The sequence below is a fragment of the Alligator sinensis genome, unplaced genomic scaffold (genome assembly GCF_000455745.1).
Source record: "Alligator sinensis unplaced genomic scaffold, ASM45574v1 scaffold1291_1, whole genome shotgun sequence".
Lineage (NCBI taxonomy): Eukaryota > Metazoa > Chordata > Crocodylia > Alligatoridae > Alligator > Alligator sinensis.
In genome coordinates this window covers 1,564,148-1,587,187 of record NW_005842219.1, presented here as the reverse complement: position 1 = coordinate 1,587,187, position 23,040 = coordinate 1,564,148, and the positions used below count along the sequence as shown (strand labels likewise).

The following is a 23,040-nucleotide window of genomic DNA, read 5'->3' as shown; positions in this document are numbered from 1 at the left end:
GAGCCCAAAGAATTGCCCTTTGTCTCAGCTCTGAACTTCCTGGGTGAGGGGTGCCAAGAATGAGATTCGGGTCTGGGCAGGGGTGTGTAGGAAGGGTTTGAGGCCTGGGGGCACTCGCTCACTCTTAGTAGCTTTGCACATAGAGTTCATCCCTCTCCCCGAACTCAGGGCTCAAGGGACTTCAGGGGCACGTTAGTGGCACTGCAAGTAACTGAATCAGGATCCCCCTGCCTCTTCCTTTCCCAGCCCTTCACTGTCTTCAGTCCTGCATGCTAGATGTGGTGCATCCTCCCCAAGAGGCTTGTTTTGCAAGGTCAGGGAAGGTCTAAAGGATATCCTCTGGGGCACAGAGCAGACGCACCCACAGCCACAGAGGCGACACAGTTGACAAAAGCAGAACTTCTCATTCCACGCGCTCGCCGTCCGCCAGCAGCAGAATTATTCAGCAAATGGATGCTGTACGTGAAAAGCGTAAACTTCTCAGGAACAGTTTACCAACAGGAAAAAAAATTAAATGCTGCATAAATGATTCCCTACCAACAGTTTTTCTCGGCTCTTAGTAATGATCCAAACTGTGCAGCTTCGCAGGGAATTTCCACTATGGACCGGAGAGCCCATGTGTCCATCCACATGTTCCTTGTACTTTTCCCTGATGCTACTCAATGTCTGAAGTGGGATACCTAAGTAGCCTATTGCCTGGCTTTCTTCCAGCTGATTTCTCTGGCTAAGGAGAGAGAGCAAAGCGACAGCTCTGGACTTCCTCTGTACTGTTTGGAAACATCTGCTCAGTATTTTTTTCTTTGGAAACGTCTGATCAATTCCCTGGGTCCTGTCCTAGGAAGCAGCATCTGCAGAGTAGATCTGACTCCTGTTTCCTCCTAGCACAAAGGTCCCTTCCATCACCAACCTCCTCCTTATGGTGACTGCAAACCTTTGGGGGTCAGAGAGGAGGAAAGAGCGGATTTGGTTTCTGGTCCAAAGGCTTGGAGCAGGAAGCAGCAAGGCAAAAAAAAAAAAAAAAAGCCACAGGTGGCAAAGCACTTTAAGGGGAAGGCTGTGGCGTAACTTCCTCTTTTCAGAGGGGATAAAAAGAAGCACAGACGGAGAAAGACAAGGTGGCAGAGATCCTTTGGGCAAGCAGTGAGAGACCCAGCCTATCATCTGCTCAACAGCCAGACTCTCGAGTTCGGGACAGGTGCCCAGCCACGGCCATGGGGGATATGTACATCCGACACATTGAGCTGCTGGGCTTTGAGAAAAGGTTCTTCCCCAGCCAGCACTATGTAAGTACCCAGAGGCACCATACTGCAGACTGGTCACCGGAGAAGTTTTTTTTTCTGTGCATTTTGTTTCACTAGGAGAGCCTTGCTCAGAGGAGGTGAAAAGCAGCTACCCAAGCGCCCTTGGCTTTACTTCAGCCTGACATTTTAAATAAGAGCTTGAGAACTTCAGGAAGCATCAGGTTGGGCGAGACTGTAGCAGGAGGGCAACAAAGATGATCAGGGGTATGGAAGGGCTTCCATACGTGGAGAGACTAAAGAGGCTAGGTCTGTTCAGTTTAGAAGAGATGCTTGAGGGAGGACATGATAAGGGTTTATAAAATACTGAATGGTGAAGAGAAATAGGAAGTTGTTATTTACTGTCTTGCAATACAAGAGCTAGGGGTCATAAAATGAAACTAATAAGTAGCAAGATGAAAACTAACAAAAAGAAGTTCTTCTTCAAACGGCATGTAATTAAAGCATGGAACTTGTTGCCGCAAGATGTGGTGGAAGCTGACAGTTTAAACAGATTCAAAAAAGGATCCGACAGATCCTTGGAGGAAAGGGGGATCAGTAGCTGTTGAGCATGTGAGTTAGGGGGACTGCCTCTGAATTGGAACTTCCTAGACCTTAAATGTTGAGGGCTGCAGGTGGGAGAGGAACAGTGGAAAAAACCTTGGTGGTATCCCATTCATTCTCCTTATCAGGACAACTCTGCCATCGTGTGACACAGGATACTGGGCGAGACAGACCTACGGTCTGATCCAGCAAATAGTTCTTATGAGACAGCAGGTTGACAGTGGCTTGAAATGTCTCTGCCAGCTCTGAACAGGCACGGACTTTGGGAGAGTGTCCAGATCTCAGTTGTTAGCCAGATCCTGGGCCTTGTAAGGGGCAAGTGCACTTGGGTTGAGACCAGAAGGGAATTGGTGGTTCCTGATCACTGCTAGTTTTAAAATGTTACCCATGCTTCAGCTGCAAACTAGTAACTTGCAAGTACTGAAGATGCAAAGCTTGTGCCTCTCCCCCTTTCATTTCTTTCTTGTTTCTGGATTGCTGTTTTCTCCCTGCCTCTACCTCGTTAGTCTCTTTCTCTGTTTACAGTAGTCAGCACCAATTTGGGGGAGATGCAGCATGTCTGATATCAGAATACTGTTTGCAAGCAGTTCAAGGCTGACTGAGCTTTCAGGTTCTCAGCGAAAAGAGAAGTACAAGAAGTTTGGATTTTCATTTTGAATGGTTTGCCTTGAAAAAAAAATCTAGATTCTTCATGCAGCTCAAATTGGGTGTTTTGACCAGTTTTGGGATGCAATTCCTATATATACCTGCTACTTCTAACTGTTCTGATTCAAATAAATATTGACTCTCTGCAGCGGCCCCTCAGCTGAATTATGGACTTGGGAAGAGACGTGAAAGAGGGACGGGAATAGATTCCCTGATCAATTCAGGGGAAAATCCTCTGAGTAAGGGTGAAGCATAGGGGTGTTTAGGGGAGTGCAGATTGGCACCTTGGTGATGTGGGAAAGGCATTGAATGAGCCCAGCATGGTAACTGCTGAATTTCTCTGCTTATAGAAGGCTGACCCTTGGTGCCAAATTGTATTAGGATACTGTAAGGCACACGCTTAGGGAATCAAATGTGAGGCGAGAAGTGTGGCTGTCACTTCTGACATGGGTTTGGGACTAGGTTGCAGAGGGAAATGCTTGGAGCATCTGAAAACTATAGCCATCAAAAGTATCTATGTGGCATCCCTGGGAACATGGGCCAGAAGCAGTGGTCCAAACTGGGATCCCACAGAACACAGCACAAAGCTTGACTTCTGGTGTGTTGTCTTTTAGGTTTACATGTTCCTGGTGAAATGGCATGATCTGACTGAAAAACTCGTCTATCGGAAATTTACTGAGATATATGAATTTCACGTAAGTAATGGCTTGGTTTGCATTGGTGGTTCTGACCTGTCTCCAACACCTGCCTGATTTTTTATGCAAGCTGACAGTCTGCTTAAGGGGGTGGGAAGGGGATTGGGAGGACTTAAAAGGGAAAATTTGATGCCAGTGCTCTTGGGACAGGTATCAGAAAGCCTAAGCTTTGGCTGCAGGGCTAGGGCATGGGGTGGGAGAGGGCATTGCCCATATGTTTTCCAAGTCACAAGACAAAGCTCTGAGCTTTCAGAGGCCAGTCTGGACCAGCCAATCTTACTTTGTCCAGTGGGGGAGAGGAATGGACTGGTTCAGACATATCACTTGAAAACAGCATTGGCCAGTCAAATAACCTTCTTTGCTGTTATGATTTTGAGGAAGGAAGCTTGTTTCTTTGGTTAATCATTGTCTGAGCCAGGGTTTGCTGTTCACCAGGGAGAAGCCTGTGGAAATGGCTATCTTTTAGGGCTGTGCGAAATGGCACCGTTCCATTTCTACTTGAGTTCAGAGGTTTTGACGGACCAGCGTTTCATTTTGAATTTCATTTCAATTCGAAACCGCCGTTGCGTTTTGCAGTGAGGCTGTTTCGATGCTGTTTCGCTGATTCACTATAATGGGGAAGCTCGAAACAGCCTCTCTCATCCGGGAGGGCTGCGGGGGCTGTGCCAGTCCTCCCGGGGCTGCAGGCCCCCAATCTGCCTGCCAGATGAGGGAGGGAAGCCAGGTGCTGCCACCTGGGACTGGGGAGCTGGGGAAGGGAGCTGAGGCTGATCGCTCAGTTCCCTTCCCAAGCGCTACAGTCGGGCTGGGGATGGGAACTGAGCCCAGCTGGAGATGGGAACTTCCCCTGTGCTGTGATCAGCTTCCCACAGCCTGGCGGTGAGATGTGGGGAGAGCCAGGGCTATGCTCCTGGCTGAGCAACATGGGGCTGCGGAGCCGCTGGGAGCGCAGCCCTGGTTCTCCCCTGTTTCCCACCACCTGCCTGCTGGCTGCTTTGAAACTTGAAAAGTTTCAAAACTTTCGAAATGTTTCAACTAGCCTCTTTTTGTTTCGAGGCTGTTTCGAAGCTCTTCGTTTCGATTCGATTTCGCTGTTTTGAGCTCGAAATGAGTCGAAACAGCATTGAATCAAAACAGCCGGTGAAATTTCACACAGCCCTACTGTCTTTCTAGCTGCATTTTACTTCAGTGAAGGAGAAGCTAAGTCAGAATGGAAGTACCGTAGGGGAAGGGTTGCTCTAAGAGTCAAATATCTTGTTCACAGGCTTTCTGGCAACCTGGCTTTGCTAGTTCAGTGTCTGTACATGACAGCCATTGACTATTGCAGCATGTCAGTGGTTTTATCAAACCATGTAGGAAGGTGCCCTCTCTGCAACAAATGGGCAGTGATCTCTCCCTCCCCCTCCTCCTGCCTAAGGGCACCATTGTGCTCAGTTCCTCACAGGGCTTTTTAATGATTTCTTTGTCTTGATTTGCAAGTGGAATGCAGAAAGAAGTGATAAAGGGCAGCACTGTAAAGAAAGTCTCAGGCCTGTCTTCAAAGGGGGCTCAGGCTCCTCAGTGTTGCCAGAAGCCAATGGGACTTTGGTTCTCACTTTGGAGAGTGAGACTAAGGCTCCACAGTCACTTAGGCTGAACTTTCAATGGTGTCGACAGATCATTTTGTAGATGCCCAGTTGTATAGGTGCTGAGCACCCTCAGGATCAGGCCCTGAATAGTGACCACCTGATTCATCAGCACTATCAGCTAGGTAGTTCTTTAGGGACCATCAGATTGGTCTGCCAAATCAGACCTTTTGTGGGCATAAAGGCAGAGGCTGAGCTTAGTTTTTTCCTGTTACCTATTCACAAGTCTCTTCCACCAACTTCCTCCACTGGAGCTCTAGGCACAAATATGCAGGGGCCCAAATGCCTGCATTCTGGCTATTCTGAGTGGATTATATGCCTAACACCCTGAATTCTCTCTCTCTTTAGAAAGCTTTAAAGGAAATGTTCCCTATTGAATCTGGGGACATCAGCATTGAGAACAGGATCATCCCTCACTTACCAGGTAAGCAGCAGAGCAGCCTGTGTCTCCAGCAGGGCAGGAAGCTGGAGTGCAAAAGGGTGGCAGCAGTTCTGCTGGGTTTTTAGAGCGGTGATGGTAGCTGTTCTTATTCCTTGTTGGCATACATCCTGATTTGGCTTTTGCCAGGGAAACAATGTGGAGCATGGCTGTGTACGCATAGATCCTCCTGGTCTTCAGTGGTGTAAACTCAAAGTGCATGAGCTTAAGTAGTGACTTCTTTAGGTGTGTGACAAACTGGTGCAGTACCTAAAGCTAGGTACATACCAGCACATGCTTACACCCCTGGGCTCATGGAGCGCCTAGACACGAGCAGCAAGGCTGCTCCAATGTGCTGTAATTACAGTGCATCGAAGCAGGCTTGATTAATCCAGTCAGCTGGAGTGTGGTAATTATTGTGCTCCAGCAGACTCCAGCATCTCGTGTATCAGTGTTTCCGCACTTAAAAATGGCGGTGGGGGTGTTTAACAAACGAGCTTTAGTTAAAGTGCTCCCGCTGCCATTTTTAAACACAGGGATGCTGATGCACAATGTGTTCTGGTTGCTTTAATTCAGTGGTCTCCAACATTTTTAAGTAAGAGATCACCTTTGACATTTAAAAGCAACCCAAGATCTACCATGTACTACCACCTCCCCCTCCCCCGCTGCCTAGCAGGTAAGTCTGTGGGGAGGGAAGTAGTGGGGGGGAACAGATAGATAAAAAATTATTTGGGGCTGTGCCTCCCCAGCAGGTAAGTCCCACCAGGCTGGGGCCCCACTCAACTTACCCCTGCTCCTGCGTCTGTGGTACAGCCCTTCACTGCAGGGGCCTCGATCTAACACACGCCCCTTCCCTCCCTAGCAGGTACTCGGGCACACGGGCACTCAGCCCCCCACCCCAGCCTCGGATCGACTCCAAGAGGTTCCGAGATCTACCACAAGAGGCTCTGAGATCTACCAGTGGATCGAGATCCACTGGTTGGTGACCACTGCTTTAATTAGAGCAGCTCTTGGAGCCGCTCTAATTAAAGTGCTGCTCCCCCCCCCCCGAGCATGTGTATAAATGCCCATGGGGGGTTAGGTTGGTAGGTCTAGAAGCTCTCATATTTATTCTGTATTTCCTCATGGTTACAGCTCCATAAGCATTGGCATGTGCACTATCTCTTCTAGTGTCAGTTTTGTGGCAGCAGTGGGTACTTGGGGGTAAATTGAGAAGCTTTAGTTAAAACAGACAAATGCAAGCAACTGCATTTGTGTTGGACACTTCCCGAACTGTCAGGTTAGAAACCACCATGGCCTGTAGTCCCAGCTCTGGCAGGGGCAGGCAGAGCACCATGCTTGTTGGAAAATGCCTGCACCTTACCCTGCAGAGAGAGCATTGATACACAGCCAGGTGCAGCCCCGGGCAGCTCTTGCCCTTGCGACCTAGGGATGATGCAAACAACTGCTGTAAAAATCACACAGGTGCTGCTGAGATAAATCCTGGCAGGCAAAGAGTTTGTCTGTTCAACACCGTGCCTTGCAGCCAAAGCACAGCGTGGGGAGGCAAGAGATCAGGGTTCTGTCCCCAACCTTGGCTGGTTTCCCTCTTTCGTGTCATTATTGTCTGTCTGTGATTATGGAGGCTAGTTCATTAGCACTTTGGAGATGGTGAATGCCTGGAATAACAGGTCTTCGAGCGGAGCAGCAATTCGAATACCATGCTGCTTCCATTCAAATCAATGGGAGTTTTCCCACTGCATTGTTAGAGAGCTGGACCGAGGTACCAGACATCTTCTCTGGCATTGATTCAAGTGGCCCTTGAGCAATTACAAGCCAACAGCTAACAGTCCTTACATGGACATTAGAGTTGACTGGAGAATGCCCCTCTGGGCTCCTCTGTACTTTCCTGTAGCATGCTAATTTTTGCATGGATTTGCACATGCTAGCAGTTTCATTTCATTTCCTGGCATCCTGTCTTGTGCAACAGAGTTGGTGGGTGAGTTATGTTTGTTTTTGTGTGTTTCTGGGCTGTGGGTTGTGTGTGTTTGCCATTGTTTTTCCTTCTTTGCTTGTGAAGGATTTCATCATTAAATGCAGAAGAGCAGATGGTGGGGGAACTGATGCTTGCTTCTGACATGAGTTGAGTTAATCGTGAAACATAGGGAGAGTGAAGTGGACCAGTGTCCATCTCCGTAGCTGCTCCCGGTGCACAGAGATACTCGGCTCTGCTGTGAAGTTGTTGTTAGGGTTGTGCTGAAGAGGCAATGTCTGAGTTATCCAGAAATGCCGTGAAAAATTGTCAGGGCTGCTGTACAATGAAGAGCACTGGTTGTGACTGAAGAGCACCAGTGAAGCATGAGACGACTCACTGCAATTCCAGACAAAACCCATGTGCACCTTCCCAAGTTATATGAGCTCAGACATGTCTTTCTTGCACACTGAAGGATAGCAATGGCTGAGAGGGAGTTGGGAAGCTACATCTGCTTACCCCAGCTGCCACTCCCCCACTGTCTTGTTACCTGTATGTTTGCAGAGCAACCAGCAGGAAACCAGGCTTGGCTATAAACACCAAAGGAGTTATTACAATGTTCTGCCGCATTGTTACTTCAGGGTTCAATGTCCTAAAGTTACAGCAACCCAGCAAACCAATTGGTGACAGTCTGCTTCATTTTGTATATCTCCTGTGTTTCATAAGAGGCTCCGACAGTGTGCTTTGTATTGTACAAGGCATGAAAGAAATGAGTCCTGGCCTGCAGAGCTTAAAATCTGATGAGTGTTTTCTATGTGGGGATAGTTATAGGTTGATCTGTGCATTGATTACAGCTCAGAGCTATGGGAGCAGAGGGGAACTGAGTGATTCTGCCCAAGTAGACGTCTAAGCAGAAGCAGAGCTTTTTGGCCAATGTAACCTCCAGGGCAGAGGAGGAAATAGAGTTCCTGGCAGGGGTTAATATAATCCTTATATTTGGTGACCATGAAATTCAGAGGGGAATTGTCTTGGTTTCCACCTCAGTCCTATGAGGTTCAACAAATAGATATCACGGAACCAGGGGCCTCTGGGAGGCCCACGCCGATCAGATTCATTGTTAAGCAGCCAAACTGCACGTATCCCCCGTACATCACGATTCTGAGACTCTGCCACCAGGGCAGTTCATAACCCACCACGTATTTATAACATTAATTTCCCTAAATGGCCACAACGAGCCCAAGCGAGAGCAGAGTGTTGTAGAAATCAGAGGAACTGAAAGTCCCCTGCTGGCTAATAAATTAGTTTGGCGGTTGTATGAGATCATCACTTATGGCTGCATTAGTGTCCTTCTAGGCAATAAGGAGAATGAGCTGGTTGGTTCATTTTCCTATGCAGACATGCTGGGCTATGAGGCACTGTTAAAGAATCACAGGCAGATGCATTTCCTCCTAGACTAATAACTGCATTGCTCTGCTTTCCTGGCAACTCTGCTGCAGTTCTAAAGAATTAGCACTTGTGCTCATCTTCCTGTCCCCAACAACACTTCGTCTTAACTCTTATCTGAAACCAGTATTTAAAACACAGTGAGGTTTAGCAACAGATTACAAGCCAAGATGAGTTATCAACTTTGTTCCGCCAGACGTGGTCATCCCTTGGTTTTGAGGAAGTATTATTTGGATTATGAAATGTCAAAGGTTCAGGTATCTTGGTCAGCTGGCTTGGGCCCTTCTCCCATCACCAAGTCTGGATTAGGATCACCCTGGCTGTTAAAACCATATGGCCATTCTCTGGCTTTAGAACCAACCGATTAAGCTTCCTTGGACCATAGGACAAGAGAATTGCCTCTGCAGCTGACAGCCTTTTTCTGACTCGATGACCCACAGGAAGATGTGTTGGGCTTAATCTTGTGGTGGAGGCTGGGGGTGTTCTCTGCCTTTTTGAGATTAATAACGGGCTTTTTTGCTGTGATTTGTACTGCCCTTCACAACAGACTTCTCCCGAGTGGGTGTTGAGGCTCAGCATAATCCTTTCTCTGTCTCTTAGTTTCACTGCAGAGTTCCTGTCTTGGTTCAGTACGCGCAGTTGTCCCAGGTGTTTGCAAACTGGGGAACTTCATGCTGCGGTTTCAGAGCTGCTTTAAAATCAGTGCCTTTTTCACAATGGCTCTCTGAAAATGAATAGAGGGGACACGTTTTTCCCAAGTGCTAGTGAGGCTTTCTCTACGTGCCAGCTTTCTGCAGTCAGCAATAACTGGTGTGGTGGAAAAGGTTGCCTGTAGTGTCTGAGGAGGCGGCTTTGGGATGCTCCTAAATGCCATTACCTTTTCAAGTGTCAAAGGGCAGTTGGAACGGGCAGTAACTAAAGCTCTGAGCAATTTGTGGTGCTTTCCAGCTCTGTGCGAGGAGGACATGAGGCAGAGGTTGTAACAACCAGATTTTGCACTGGGCCAGCAGCAGCGATGGCTGCCATTCCTGTGCCCCTGCTAAGTGGGCACCCAGGGCTTGTGTTTTGGTCACCACCCTAGTTATGCCACTGATATGAGGTATCTCGCTGCAGCTGGAGACTGAAGGCACAGCCAGCTTTAAAAAATACATCTTTCTGAGTCTGCTCCTTTCATCTCCTTTCTAGCACCAAAGTGGTTTGATGGCCATAGATCCACACAGAACAGGCAAGGCACACTTACCGAATACTGCTACTCCTTGGTGAATCTGCCGTGCAAGATTTCCAGATGCCCGCATGTGCTGACCTTCTTCAAAGTCAGGCCTGATGACTTGAACCCACCTACAGACAGTTTGTGAGTATAACCTCTTCCACTCGCAGCCCCTTTGCCTCCTGCCATATGCCCCCTTCTACACATCTTTCTGGAGGCTTGCTTTTGCCTTTCTCTTATTGTGTTATTATGATTCCTGTTTTAAAGACAGCAAAACCGAAGCACAGAAGAAATCAGGTCATACTGGTTGTTCTTGTCAGAGCTCTGTGCTCAAACTGACACGCACCAAAAGATTTAAATACATCATTTCATCCACTCAGAAACACCATTATTAAAATGTTCCTTGCTGCAAATGTCACTTTGCCATTTATATGGAGGAAGGGGACACCTGTCACTGACAGGAATGGAAAGGAAACCAGCAGTCATCTCCAGTGCCCTTACGTGGACTTTGTTGTCATTTATTTAGGATCAAGACACCCGAGACGTTTCTGTTGCCAAAGGACTCCAAGCAAAATGTAACAGGTAAGAGGGCGCCGATTGCTGCAAGGCCGACAAGCAGCTCAGTGTCTAAGCTGCAGCAAGCATGGGGTCCCAGTAATACCCAAGGAACATGCCCACAGAATCCCCTCCAGAGTAGGAGTGTGTCTTGGGCAGTGCTGGGGAACCCATCCTCGAATGTGGTTCGGTGACTTGCCCCTCAGTGCCGTGGGGCCAGGACTCGGGTCGCTGCCAAATGGATTTCTGCAACCACAAAAGTTTCACTGGACTAGAGTAAGAGAGAATGAGTGAGTGACTGATCAAAGTGGGGAGACCTGGGTCAGTGAATGGTTAGGGCCTTTCCCCTCCAGAGGATCTCTCCGTGTAAGATTTCAAAGTTTCATGGTCTAGTTTCCTGGTCAGGCTGCATCTCCCAACCTGTCCGCCCAGCAGCCGGTGGATCTGCAAGCCCCTGCTTATTGCACAGGTGCACTTTATCTGCTGTTTCATTGCTCTAGCAGCTCACAGTGGATTTCCTCTCCCTGGAGAACTAGAATGCATGTGCACAGCCATATGGCAGGACCAGATTGCTCAGGGCAGCACAACATGGGTGGCAGCTTGTGCCTGAATGCTGGCAGCCTCTGATGGGCAAACACTGCCTAGGTTACTGGTGGTCTGTGCACTGTCTTAAATCCCAGAGTTAGCTGCTGGATGCTGTGCTTTGAATATGAAGAATGCAAGTTTCCTAAGAGCTGCCGGTCACTGTGGCTGTCTTGTTAATGTTGTTAAAATTTCTGCTGCCCTTTTTTTTTCCTTCTGAAAGTGCCCCAAACATCACAAAAACACTAGAGCTGGCCTCATCTACTAGAGATTGAGAGGCTTTAGCACTTCCCACTGAGTTTCTGGTGCATTTCCCCAGCTTCCAGGCTTCAGTTGGGTAGAGCTGGGCTGCTGCACTGCTGGATGGGAAGTAGCTAAAGGAACTCATCAAATTCTCCCTCTTCTCTCCTGCAGATATCACTGGTCCCATCATCCTGCAGACATATCGCGCAATCAGTGACTATGAGAAGAACTCCAAATCTGAGATGGCTATCAAAACAGGGGATTTGGTGGATATCGTGGAGAAGAGTGAAAGTGGTAAAAGCTTTTGGCTCTTTAAAGGGGCACCTCAGTTGCATTGTGCTGAGTTTACCAGGCCTGGGTTATTGTTTCAGCCCATGGCAGAGGGAAAGACCAGACCCTGAAGTTTGTGTTTGGCTTCAAGGCTCAAGGGAGTTTGGCCACATTTAGGCTGCCAGCTTGCTGTGCCCAGCAGCACTGCGCTCAAACATGGTGCATGGGTCTACCCGTCCTAACTCACAGACCCACAGTGGTGCAGCCACATCTGCACAGCACTGATGACAAGCTCAGTTTGCAGTTGAGACGGTCTTCAAGTCACAGAGACCTTTTGGGGAGGGGCCAGCCTCTAGTTCTATCGAATTCTTTTAGCAGAGGCAGCTGGAGTAGGGTTGAGACCTGAACGTACCGGGGTTGCATTCCTGGCCCAGCCACTTACTTGTCTGGTGGCGTTGGACAGTTTCAGAGGCCCAGTTCATCCCTGCTCCAGCACTGAGTCAGAGCAGCGATGAGGCACCTTTCTCATCCCTTTGAGCTGTTACAACCACAGCTGGTGGGTTGGACTCTCCATCCCTGCCAGGATGTCCCCCACGCTCATGTGTACTCTGCTGTGACCATAGCCATGCCCCTGCAGCACTCAGGGAAGGGGCATCACCATCTGGTGTGTCTGTAAATGGAAAATAGCATCACCACCCTCCTTCTCGAGGGTGGGGTTGCACTAATGAACGTTGCTTGTGCAATGTTCCGTACTTGCAATGTGTTATTGGCTTCCTCTGGTGGTTCTTGTGGGTAGCACTGTGCTTATTCTGTGCATAGCATACAGTGCTACAGGTCCCAGCCCACGACTGAGGCTCGTGGGAGAGCAAGCTTGATGACAGGGAATGATCTGAGAGAGCCAGTCAACCGGGTCTGAAAGAGCAGAGCCCTTGGAAAAGGCAACCCTTTTAAGGGTGGTGGGGATGGGAAAACGCCACATGTTTCCGCATGACAGTAGATTTCTATCTGTGAGAGAGCCTGGGAAAATCCATGGAGTTCCTTGCATGAGTCATAGGGAGGTGGTTGTTGTCACAGGAGAAAATAGCATGAACTATGTGATCCCCATGCTTGGCGCATGACAGCAACTTCCCACATTCTGTTTTCATGCTGGTTGACGCCCAAACCCCTGTTCCTAAATCATGTTATCCAAGAAGATATGGGGGCAAACACCAATGGCTTCCCATCCACAACCATTGGCTCACTGTGTACGGTTTATGGGTAGCCATGGGGCTGTTTAGTACACCTGGAGCATACTCCCTTGCACTGTATTGCCTCTCCTTCAGACACACCTTCATGACTTGTGCTACAAGCCATTAGAAAATACATGGGTCAGTTTTTGTTGAGTCCTATTCAAGGTTTGATAGACTGTTAATAGCATTCTAGGCATGCTCTGCTAATGAACAGTGACAGGAACCATATATAAAAGGTGGGGGCTCAATGAATATATGTACTTCCTCTTTTTTTCTGTCCTCTGGTTTGCCTGCCACTGAAAGATGCTCAGACATAAATACATCTTTCTTTCATCCCAGAGGTGACTGCCTTTCAGTGAAGCCCAAGCTGGTTGCTGCATACAGATTTGGCGGTCAGGAACCTGTAGGAGGAAGGGCAGTTTATACGCAGCTGTTGCCTAATAATCACAAAGGGAAATATTATCACAAGTAGTTTTCACGGGCATTAAATGTAGTGTTAGGACTCTAATGCCATAGAACAGAGCCCTATATTGTCAGATTACAGCCCTTGCTTAATATATTCACTAGTATAGAAATGCCCAGCGGCTCTACCTCACTTTTATGTTCTGACAAAGCAAAATGGAGGTTTTGTTCACACTTGGAAATGTACCAACGTAGCTCTTCCCGATGAGTTATTTGGGAATAGTCCTCATTGTAGAAGCTCTGCATGGACACTCTGCATCTGGACTGAGTAACAATGCGCTGTTGTGTGTGTTACAGGCTGGTGGTTCTGTCAGCTAAAGAATAAAAGGGGTTGGGTCCCAGCTGCCTACCTGGAGCCCATGGATGGTCCTGAAGAGTCTGAGGAGCAAGACCCCAACTATGCAGGTAAGAATACATCATGCCAGCTAGCCACGGTCAAACTGCTAACCCCTTGTGGACATCTCCTTAGTACTGCTGAGCAGGGTGTTGGAGTAACGCAGGTAGAATCTTTTTACATCTTGTCCTTTAGTCAGACGGTGCAGAAAGGTCAGATTGCATCACGAGTTGCTTTGCTCTTTTATTGACTCTTGGCATTTGTAGCCACAAAGGCACTGAAGTCATCTCTCACAAAACAGGAGGAAGGAGGTTTTTTGGGTTTTTTTGCAGGCTCATGATTATGGGCATATTTCCAGCAAAGAGTAACTTCTTGTTCTTTATTCTGACCGCAGGATTAAGGAGCTACTAAACAGCCAGCCTGGCTGACTCGTGATACTTTCATTACCTGCATCTGGCCTGGCTGCATTAGCGAAAATTTCTAAAACTTTTAGCTAAAAGGCAGGCCCAGAGGAAATTCTGCCACATAAACGCACCCCAATTATTTTTTTAAATATTTTTTTCTTTTCTTTTTTCTGAACACAAATCCAGAACCAGATAAAAACGTAACTAGATAAAGAACAGTAGAACAAAAACACATTTGGGCTATAACTTGTAGTCCTCTACATAAATGTTCCAGTGACTTCCCTCAAAGTCACTGTCCATTAGGTTTTGCTCCTGTTGCCTTTTCATTTTTTAATAGACTTCTGTCTCCATGTTGCAAACTAATTGCGATGCTTTTCTTTCAGATAGTCAAAGCATGGCAACCAGGTGGCATAAAAATCCTCATACTTATCTTTTAGTGTAGTGGGAAGATTCTTCATGGTGAATATGTATGGTATTCCCCCTATCCATTCTCACTCATTTGGTGTGGATTCCTGTTTCCAAGACTCTAGCAATCACATTGACAGCTGCTGAGATGAGGTGGATGCACAGAGATTTGTAGTAATCCATAGCTGGAAGCTTGGCAAATATCCCAAGAAGGAAAAATTTGGTTGAAGGGTGGGGGAACCACAATCCAGTTACTACATTAATGTTTTATTTTCTGGAAGATATCCAGAAACCCTGTACATCAGGGTAGTTCCACCATATCTCTATGGTGGTACTTTTTTGCATGTGACCCTCCCAGCAAGCTAGAAGTATCATTTGGATATTTTAAATCTAGACGGAGAGAGATATGCTCAGTGCAGTAATCTGACCAAAGTCTGTCTTGTTGCCAGAGACAAGGAGGCAGAATGTGGGTGTTTGTCCATTATTTTGCTCTCTAATTCTGAGAGTTATGTACCCAAGACTCTCTCAGTTTTTAACATATGTGGCTGGAGATTTGCTGTTTTAGGGTTCAACTGATGCATAACTTTTGGTGAAAATAGCCTTAGCTGAGGAAAAATCAAAGTGTCCTTTTAATCACAGTTGGAGAACAAGTAAAATAGATTTTTCCTATCCGATTGTGTTGAAAACCTTCTTTCCTGCATATTCTGAAATGTATTACATGTATTATCCAATATTACATTGATTGCATCAAAAAAAATACTTTTAGTGCAAAATAATTGTGCCAGGTACCTTATTGTCCTTTGCTCTTATTCTCTTCCTGCAATGACTGCTAAATTATTATTCCTAGGCTTTTGATTTTTAATGGGGGGGGGTGAGGCATTATCTATTTCCACATCGGCTAGAGCAGCAGTTCTCAAACTCTGACAGATTGCGCACCACCAATTTAAAATGATACAACCTTAAGTACCACCAGCAAATTTTTGTCGTATAATTGTAATAAATCTATTAACGTGTATCGCTGACAGGTTGTCTGCGTAGTCTGGTGGTATCTGTACCACAGATCTAGGGCCACTGAATCACTGATCTAGAACCACTGAACTTAGGGTAATGCAAGTACATTACTTTCCATAGCAGCCCATGGAGTATTTTGTGGTGGATTACACTACATTTCTATGGTTCTAAGTGTGACTGCTCAGTGGTATTTTTTAAATCAGCAGCATTGAGTCTCCCTTCTTTTCTGTTCTCTACCATTAGTTTCCCATTGATTCTGGGCTTTTTTATTTTGCCACACAAAGTTATCGCCAATTTTTTGCAGCCATTTACAAAATATTACTGGCAACCTTTTGGGCAAGACTGACATCCTATGTAACATTTTGGGAGGACCATCCTCTTCACAGGGTCAGTGCTGCTTATCCAACTTCTTAGAAGGTTTTTTCCAAGAATGTAGTTCTTTCTGAACCTGTTCAATGAGATGTAAAAAGTTTGTTTAGTCTAACCACTTGGGATCTTTTGTAATTTTAGTTCCAAGGTATTTTATTTCAGTGTGTTCCACTTTAAATGGGATTATACCCTCTAGAGATCTCTAATCACTATCCACTTTAGCAAAAACCAATGCAGAGGATTTATAATAGTTCATTTTATATCCTGAGAGCTTGCCATAGGCTGCAATAGTTCCTACAACTTCAGGTATTGATCTGCTTGCGCACACACATACACACACCATTTGCAAAAATGCAACCTTATGCTTTTCTCCTCCCAAAATAACTCCCTTGATATCTTTGTTCTCTCTGATGCTTTGAGCTAGTGGTTCAAAGGCTATATTAAACAACAGTAGAGAGCAAGGACGGTCCTGTCTGGTACCTCTCTCTGGCTGTAAAGGCTCAGTGAGATTAATGTTGATAAGAATCTGCGATTCAGGTTCTTTGTAAATTGCAGGACGCCAAATAACAAAATTCCCAGTAAAGCCCGTTTTACTCACAGTCTCAAATAAAAAAGGCCATTCAATCTTGTCAAATACCTTTTCTACATTTAATGAAACAATTAGCTATTGGACTTTAGTGTTCCTTCTTTGGTGTATTATTTTTATGGTTCTTCTGATGTTATCCATTCCAAATCTGCCAGGGATAAAATCCAATTTGGCCTTGATGCCAATCCATTTTGGCCAGCATGCCAATAACAGCATTTAATTTGCTGGCTAAAGTTTTTTTTTTTTTTTTATATATAGGTTTTTGAAATCTGCATTTAAAAGCATTATGGGCCTGTAATTTTCACATTCTTTTTATCTCTGCCTTCTTTATGACAAAGGGTGATGACTTGGAAGTTTTGGGGTTGTTCTTTGGATTTCAGTATGCGATTATAGCACTTGTTAAAGATGGTGGCAATTTATTTCAAATATAATTTATAGAAGTCACTTGGGTAGCCATCTGGGCCTGAGGTATTGTTATTAGGAAAGGATATAATGGTCCCAGGATTTCATCTGGTGGAACTTTTTATTTAATTCAGACCTGTGTGCATTACTCAAGGAGGGTAAGTTAATTTACATGGGAAACTTCCTGATGTGCTAGGGTTTGAGGAAGTTCAGAGTTTTGTAAATGTTGTAGAATCCCACTTTCATTTCTTCCTCCCTTGTTAGGATACTACCCAGTTTACTACCCTGTTTTCTTTCTCTGCCTCAGTTACCCCAAAGTCCTACTTTGGATCACTGGAGAGGTCCTCTCTGGAGGTCTTGGTGCTATGCTAGCACGCCATACACCTTTCTGAGCCTTCCTTAGTTCTATTTTCTTGTGTGCAGGTGAACTCTACGTTGTCAGAAAAAGCTACACAGCGATTGAGGAGGATGAGATGTCTCTGAAGGAGGGAGACGCTATTGAAGTCATCCATAAGCTACTTGATGGCTGGTGGGTTGTCAGGTAAGGGTCACAGTCAGGTTGAAGGCATCAAGGATGAGTGAAGCTTGTTCAACGAGCTTTAGATAAAGCACCCCCAGCGCCATTTTGAAACCTGGGGACGCTGATACACAAGACGCTCCGGGCTCTCGGACCTGCTCCAATTAAAGCATCCTTCCTTCCCTCCACACTCCTGGAGCATGTGTAAAAATGCCCGTAGAATCATAGAGAAGTAGGGCTGGAAGGGACCTCCAGAGGTCATCTAGGTCAACTCCCTGCCTGAGCCAGGGTCATCCTTATCCAAACCATCCCATACAAACCATAATCTAAACTCTACATAAAACTACCATCAGCCCTGACACATGACAGACCTAACGCCCTAACCTTCCACAGGTAAAGCAGGGGAACAATGGCAGCCAATGTCCTGCTTCTATGAAATGTTGTCAACATATGCTCGAAAGATCCCAGATAGAGGGCCATGCCCTCCGCTACGAAGGAAGGCAAAAAATCCTCACAGTCCATACCAATCTGACCACGGGGTAAAATTCCTTCCTGACCCGAAATCTGATAATTCGTTGGACCCTGAGCAGAGGGGCAAGACCCTCTAGCCAGGAACTTCCAGCTTGGCTGTTATCAGGAGCACTGTCAAAGTCCCCAGCCTTGGCTTTAGCCAACACCCAGTGGCTCTGAGGAAGGCTTAAAAAACACCCTGATGCATGTAGTGGAAAGGGGGAGAAGGGGCAACCAGCAAACCCCAGAAGCATGGGAAATACCCATAATAGAATATAGGTGTAGCTACACCTAGATCATCCCTGACCAGTATCTGTTCAACCTCTTTTTGAACACTTCCAGTGATGGAGAGTCTGCAACTTCCCTAGGCAGTCTATTCCACTAGGCCCTAAATGATGTGAATCCTCCCTCAGCCTACTGCTATTACCCATGCATTCTCCAGAATCAAAACACTTTGTTATTAAAGCATCTGTAGGGACGTTGTGAGACACAATGGGGAAGAGAGACAGGTTGCTGTGTTGATGGTTGCCACCCTTTGTGCCACCAAGCATGTCAAAAATAATTCACCCAGAACTGCTGCACTGTTGAGGGTGGGGAAAGGGTATGGATGCACTTTTGCCATGGCAAAGGAGCTGTCATGGTGAACAAGGTTGTTTTGTACCCCAGGAAGGATGAAACCACTGGCTATTACCCCTCCATGTATCTGCAGAAGTCTGGAGAAGAAAACAACCCCGCAAAGAACCAGATGAGGAACAAAGGTGTCCCCCCTCGAAGGTAGGTTGGGAGGCAGGTTCATATTACCTTGGTCGAGCATGACAAAATGAAACCAGGCAGTGGTTTCCAGCCTAAAAATGAGGAATTGTCTAAGGCAGATGTGAGCAAGGGTAAAGGGGACCTTTTTTTGGAAGGACAGTGAGAGGTGGGCAGTGCGTCTGCAAGGTGCCTGTGCAGTCTTGACCTCTGTCAGCATTGTTGGGGGAGGAAGATGTGGAGCCTTTCTCAACACGTGCCCAGATGGCCCTCACTCCAGTTCTCTCTTTAGTCAGATTTATATCTATGAGCGCTTTTGCCAAATTTCTTTTCTGGGCTAATCCTGTTTCATTTTAAAGTAGGATTTTTTTAAAACAGCTTTCATTGAATCTTTGAAGCGCAAAGAGAGATTTGACTAATAAGAGCTGCCAAACAGCCTAATCTGATGGGAGGATTTGAGCTAATGGAAAGGATTTTATTTTGATTAAAAAGATAAAAAGCAATAGTATCTCATTAACGCTGATGCAGTGACAACTTCTGGGAAGGGCATAGTTTAACTGCATCTTTTTTTGCTGCAAAATACCTCTGTAATCTCTTGAATCCAGCCCTGCCAGATTGCAGATCAGTTCTCCATTGGCATAAATGAGTTTTCCGTGCAGTTTTCTAGTGCTACAGTTTTCCATGCAGCCCCATTTGATTTATACCCACTGAAGATCTGGCTCTTGGTACCTCAAGGGCAGTAAACGTGGGGTTTGTAACTGTGCTATTTCCACAGCACCCGTGACTGTGGCACTTTTGTCATTAAACAAAGAAGCTTGGGAGGTACTGCTAGTGAGAGAAACCTTAGTCTAAAGCTTTGAGTTTGTCTTCAGTTTGGATAAGCCACCTAGAGTCACTGGAATTAGTCAAGAAAATCAGGCCTCATGGGGTATGTAACCTTCTCTTGGGAAGAAAGCTGTTCCTGTTAGAGCAGCTGTAAAACTGGGACATGTATTTTTGTGGACGTGAGGTGTGTTGAACATTTGAGGGAGGCATAATTCTAGAGTATGGATCATCTCATACCTTTGGTGAGAAAGGTGCAGAAAAAACAGTGACGGACAGCTGGACTCATCTGCTTGCAGCTGTTTGATACTTTGAGGAAGAAGTGAGTTGGTCCCAGTCCAGATCCCAGAGGAAAGTGCAATGGCAGCATGCCATCTTCTTCCAGCTGTGAACCTGGCACTGTGTCTTTGTGCTGGTTTTCGTTTCTCACAGTATTTTCTTCAGTAAGATGGGTCTGACTTGGGCAACTGTATGCTCAAAACAGTTCACAGTCATGTAGTCTAATCTCTTTTGGAGCTAGGTCCTGGTAACACTGAGGTCAAAGGCAGTTTTGCCACTAATGTCAAAGGGATAAATATTTACGTGCATGTATATGGATGCAAGGTTCTGGCATACATTTCTGTACGTGTGCGTGCATACATACATTCACAAATGGATTCCTATAGTAATTCAAGAATAGCATCTTTTGGAATCACAGCATATACCATAAATACATGTACATGGGAGCAGCGTCATCCACTGGGTGGGACACGGGCCTTGAAGTCAGGGGATATGGCTCTGCCACTCTCCTTCCATGTGCAAGATGCTATGTGAAATCATGGGCAAGTCCTTTTATTTTGACAGGTGAAGAGGTAAAAGATCTCTGATAGTTGCCTTCTTTGGCATTGTGTTTGGATATCTGGGGATGAGCCCAATGTTGTTATAGATACAGTCTTTCCTCCCCTTCCTTCACAATTACCCATTCCTTTTCAAAACACTGTTGTAGCAGTTGGACACTGCCTGCCAAATTTTGCACAACCCATTGCAGAAAGCTGCCCACAGTAGCAGGCTTTGATTCACTGCCCTTTTGCCAGAGATAATATGGAACAGACATTGGCTGACCAGATGGGGATGCTCTGTCCACAGCTCTGCCACAGTGCTGTCAAGAAGAGAAATGTCCTGTGTTGAGGAGCTTGGAGCAGGGAGATGGAGGCAGTTACGTGTACAATGGTGAGAGCTGACATCTTTTTTTCTCTGTGCAGATCAACTATCCGAAATGCCAAGAGCATCCACAACCAGAGCCGGAAGCAGATCAGCCAGGAGATCTACAGGCGGAACAGCAAGAAATACATCCAGAGCCGGCAGAATCTGAAGGACAGTCTCCTGAACAAGCCCAGCACCATCAGTAAGTTTCAGTGCACTAGACTGATGGCCGAGGCCCCATACAGCAGGAAGCAATGAGTGTTCTGCTGTAGGAAACCCGCAGGGACCCCTTTAAACCTTGGGCTGGCAGATATCTCTGCAGTCTCTAGGCTTCTATCACCTGGAGCAGCCTATTCTGTTCAGGGAAGGTTCATACAAAGTACTCATCACTGGGTGCTGAAGACCTTTCATTGGCACCTTAAGCAACGTGGCTGCACACCCATCACATGCTGTTTGCTCCCCAGGGGCAAAGCATGCATAGTTTTATTTTGATAGGGCATTAGGGTTGGGCTTTCTCCATACCTGCCTGTGTATAAAAGGACACAGAAAAATATCTGACTATTTAAAAAGTGGGAGGGAACAGTTTTAAGAGGAGTCATGTGGAGAAGAGACAAACCACCTGGCTGGGGTCATTTGTTCCCACTACTCTTTCCTGCCCAGAGCAGGGGGTTGGACTCGATGATCTAATAGGTCCCTTCCAACCCTACAATCTATGAAGAGATGAATGAGGGGGGGATTTAATAGCAAGTTTCAACTACCTGAAGGGTGGTTTCAAGGAGGATGGATCTAGACTGTAGTCAGTGATGGCAGATGACAAAACAAGGAACTATGGTATCAAGTTGCAGCAAGGGAAGTTTAGGTTAGATATTAGGAGGAATTGTCTCACTAGGAGGGTAGTAAAGCCCTGGAACAGGTTACCCAGAGAGGTGGTGGAATCTCCATCCTTGGAGGGTTTCAGGACCTGGCTAGGCAAAGCCTTGGCTGGGACGATCTAGTTGGGGATGGTCCTGCTTGGGGCAGGGGGTTGGACTAGATGACCTTCTGAGGTCTCTTCCCACCCTCATTTTCTATGATTCTGTGTGGCAAGAACCTACTAAATCCCATATGGTTTCATCCCGAATGTGCTATTTACATGAAAGCACTTTAAGGCCTGATTGTGCACCATTGACTTTGGTGGCAAAAATGGGTTGGGGTCAAAATTCAGTGGCAGTAGGATGTTTTGCCTCCTTTCAAAGCCCCAGCCTTAGTGCACAGGTACACCCGACACAGGTGTTCCATGGAACCTTCATGCCCGTCCTTTTATTTGCAGTCGAGATCAAAGAACCCAGAGAAAGCAAGTCCAAGGCTCAGCCTGCCATTCCACCCCGACCCAGCAAAGCTCTCATTCTGAATCGCTGTACTGAGAGCACAAAGAACAAGATCAACTGATCCCATGGGACCAAGAAAACTATGAAGCTTCATCTCTGCTGGTTTTCATGTGTGATGAGCATTGTCTCCAGACTGGACAGTTCTTGTGTGTAATCTTGACTCCTCTGAAACAGCCTCATGCCTCACTGAGCTTTTAGGAGGTGCAAGGCAGAGCTGCAATGCACATCCCCCTATCAAGTTAGGGTTTGAACTGTTCTAAACTGATGGACCAGACTGCTGTCATTTATACCAAAGCAACCAAAGTGCTACTGGGGACTGCACTCTGTAACAAACTGCATGTCACTGTGCATAACAAGCAAGGACTAAGACGGGGATTGAGTAACCCTGGCTCCTGTCCTTGTTATGGTAATGGCAGATGCTCAGCATGCTACTGCTTAACTAATGCCTCCTTAATTAAATTCCTGAGTGGTGTAGCCCTTTCTTATTTGCTCCTTTGTGCTTTGAACCTTGAGTTTGCATTGTTTGATCTGCTTTGTAGTATACACAGCTTCTTCGGTGGTTCCTCCGTTATTATAGCAAATATGTTGGTGCATTTAATTTAGAAAGAAATGTTTGTATGGTGTATTTTAGGGAAATGGGTCAATGGTTTTGAAAACGCCTTTTCCACATTCTGTATCGCGTCTCTCTGTCAAAAAAACGAATGAATGAACAAGTGAAAAGAGCTGCTTCGTTCTGGCCTGCTTGCTTCAGCCACAAAAACCTATGTTGAAAAAAGGAAATCCTGCCCAGCAGCGCTCCCGGCACCAGGGCTGCCGAACGTGGTGATTGCTGAGGACGTCTTGCAAGATATGTTAATATCAGATATTTGCTGGGGGTGATTTGTGGCAGGGCTGGAGAGGTCTGCAGCCAAAGGCAGCCACAGTCTAATGAAAACCAGCTCCTTCGCTCCCTCCAGTGGAAAAACACGGGCAGGGGAAAGGGAAGTGCCAATGCAAGAGAAGGGGAGGTCTGTACCGCACGCCGCAGCCTAGGCACAGGGACGGCGCTAAGCATTCAAAATATACAAGGGACGTATTTGGTAGCCGTGTTGGTCTGAGACGAGAAGAGACCCAAAAACTCAAGAGCTCCTGGTTCAGCGATGAGACCTTTTATTAGACCCACTACAAATTTGTGCAAAAAATTATCTTTTGTAGTGGGTCTAATAAAAGGTCTTA

The 23,040-nt window shown here is 46.3% G+C and overlaps 1 protein-coding gene across 1 annotated transcript; it reads left to right on the top strand.

The window, feature by feature from the left end:
• The first annotated feature begins 25 nt into the window (after positions 1-25).
• On the top strand, positions 26-22,540 carry NCF1 (neutrophil cytosolic factor 1). Its single transcript, XM_006027025.2, has 11 exons — positions 26-1,283; positions 3,101-3,181; positions 5,155-5,230; positions 9,804-9,969; positions 10,352-10,407; positions 11,377-11,499; positions 13,464-13,571; positions 17,101-17,218; positions 18,371-18,478; positions 20,518-20,660; positions 21,768-22,540. Exons 1-11 carry the CDS (start codon positions 1,212-1,214, stop codon positions 21,884-21,886), a joined length of 1,170 nt encoding a protein of 389 aa, XP_006027087.1. The 5' UTR covers positions 26-1,211; the 3' UTR covers positions 21,887-22,540.
• The last annotated feature ends 500 nt before the right edge of the window (positions 22,541-23,040 follow it).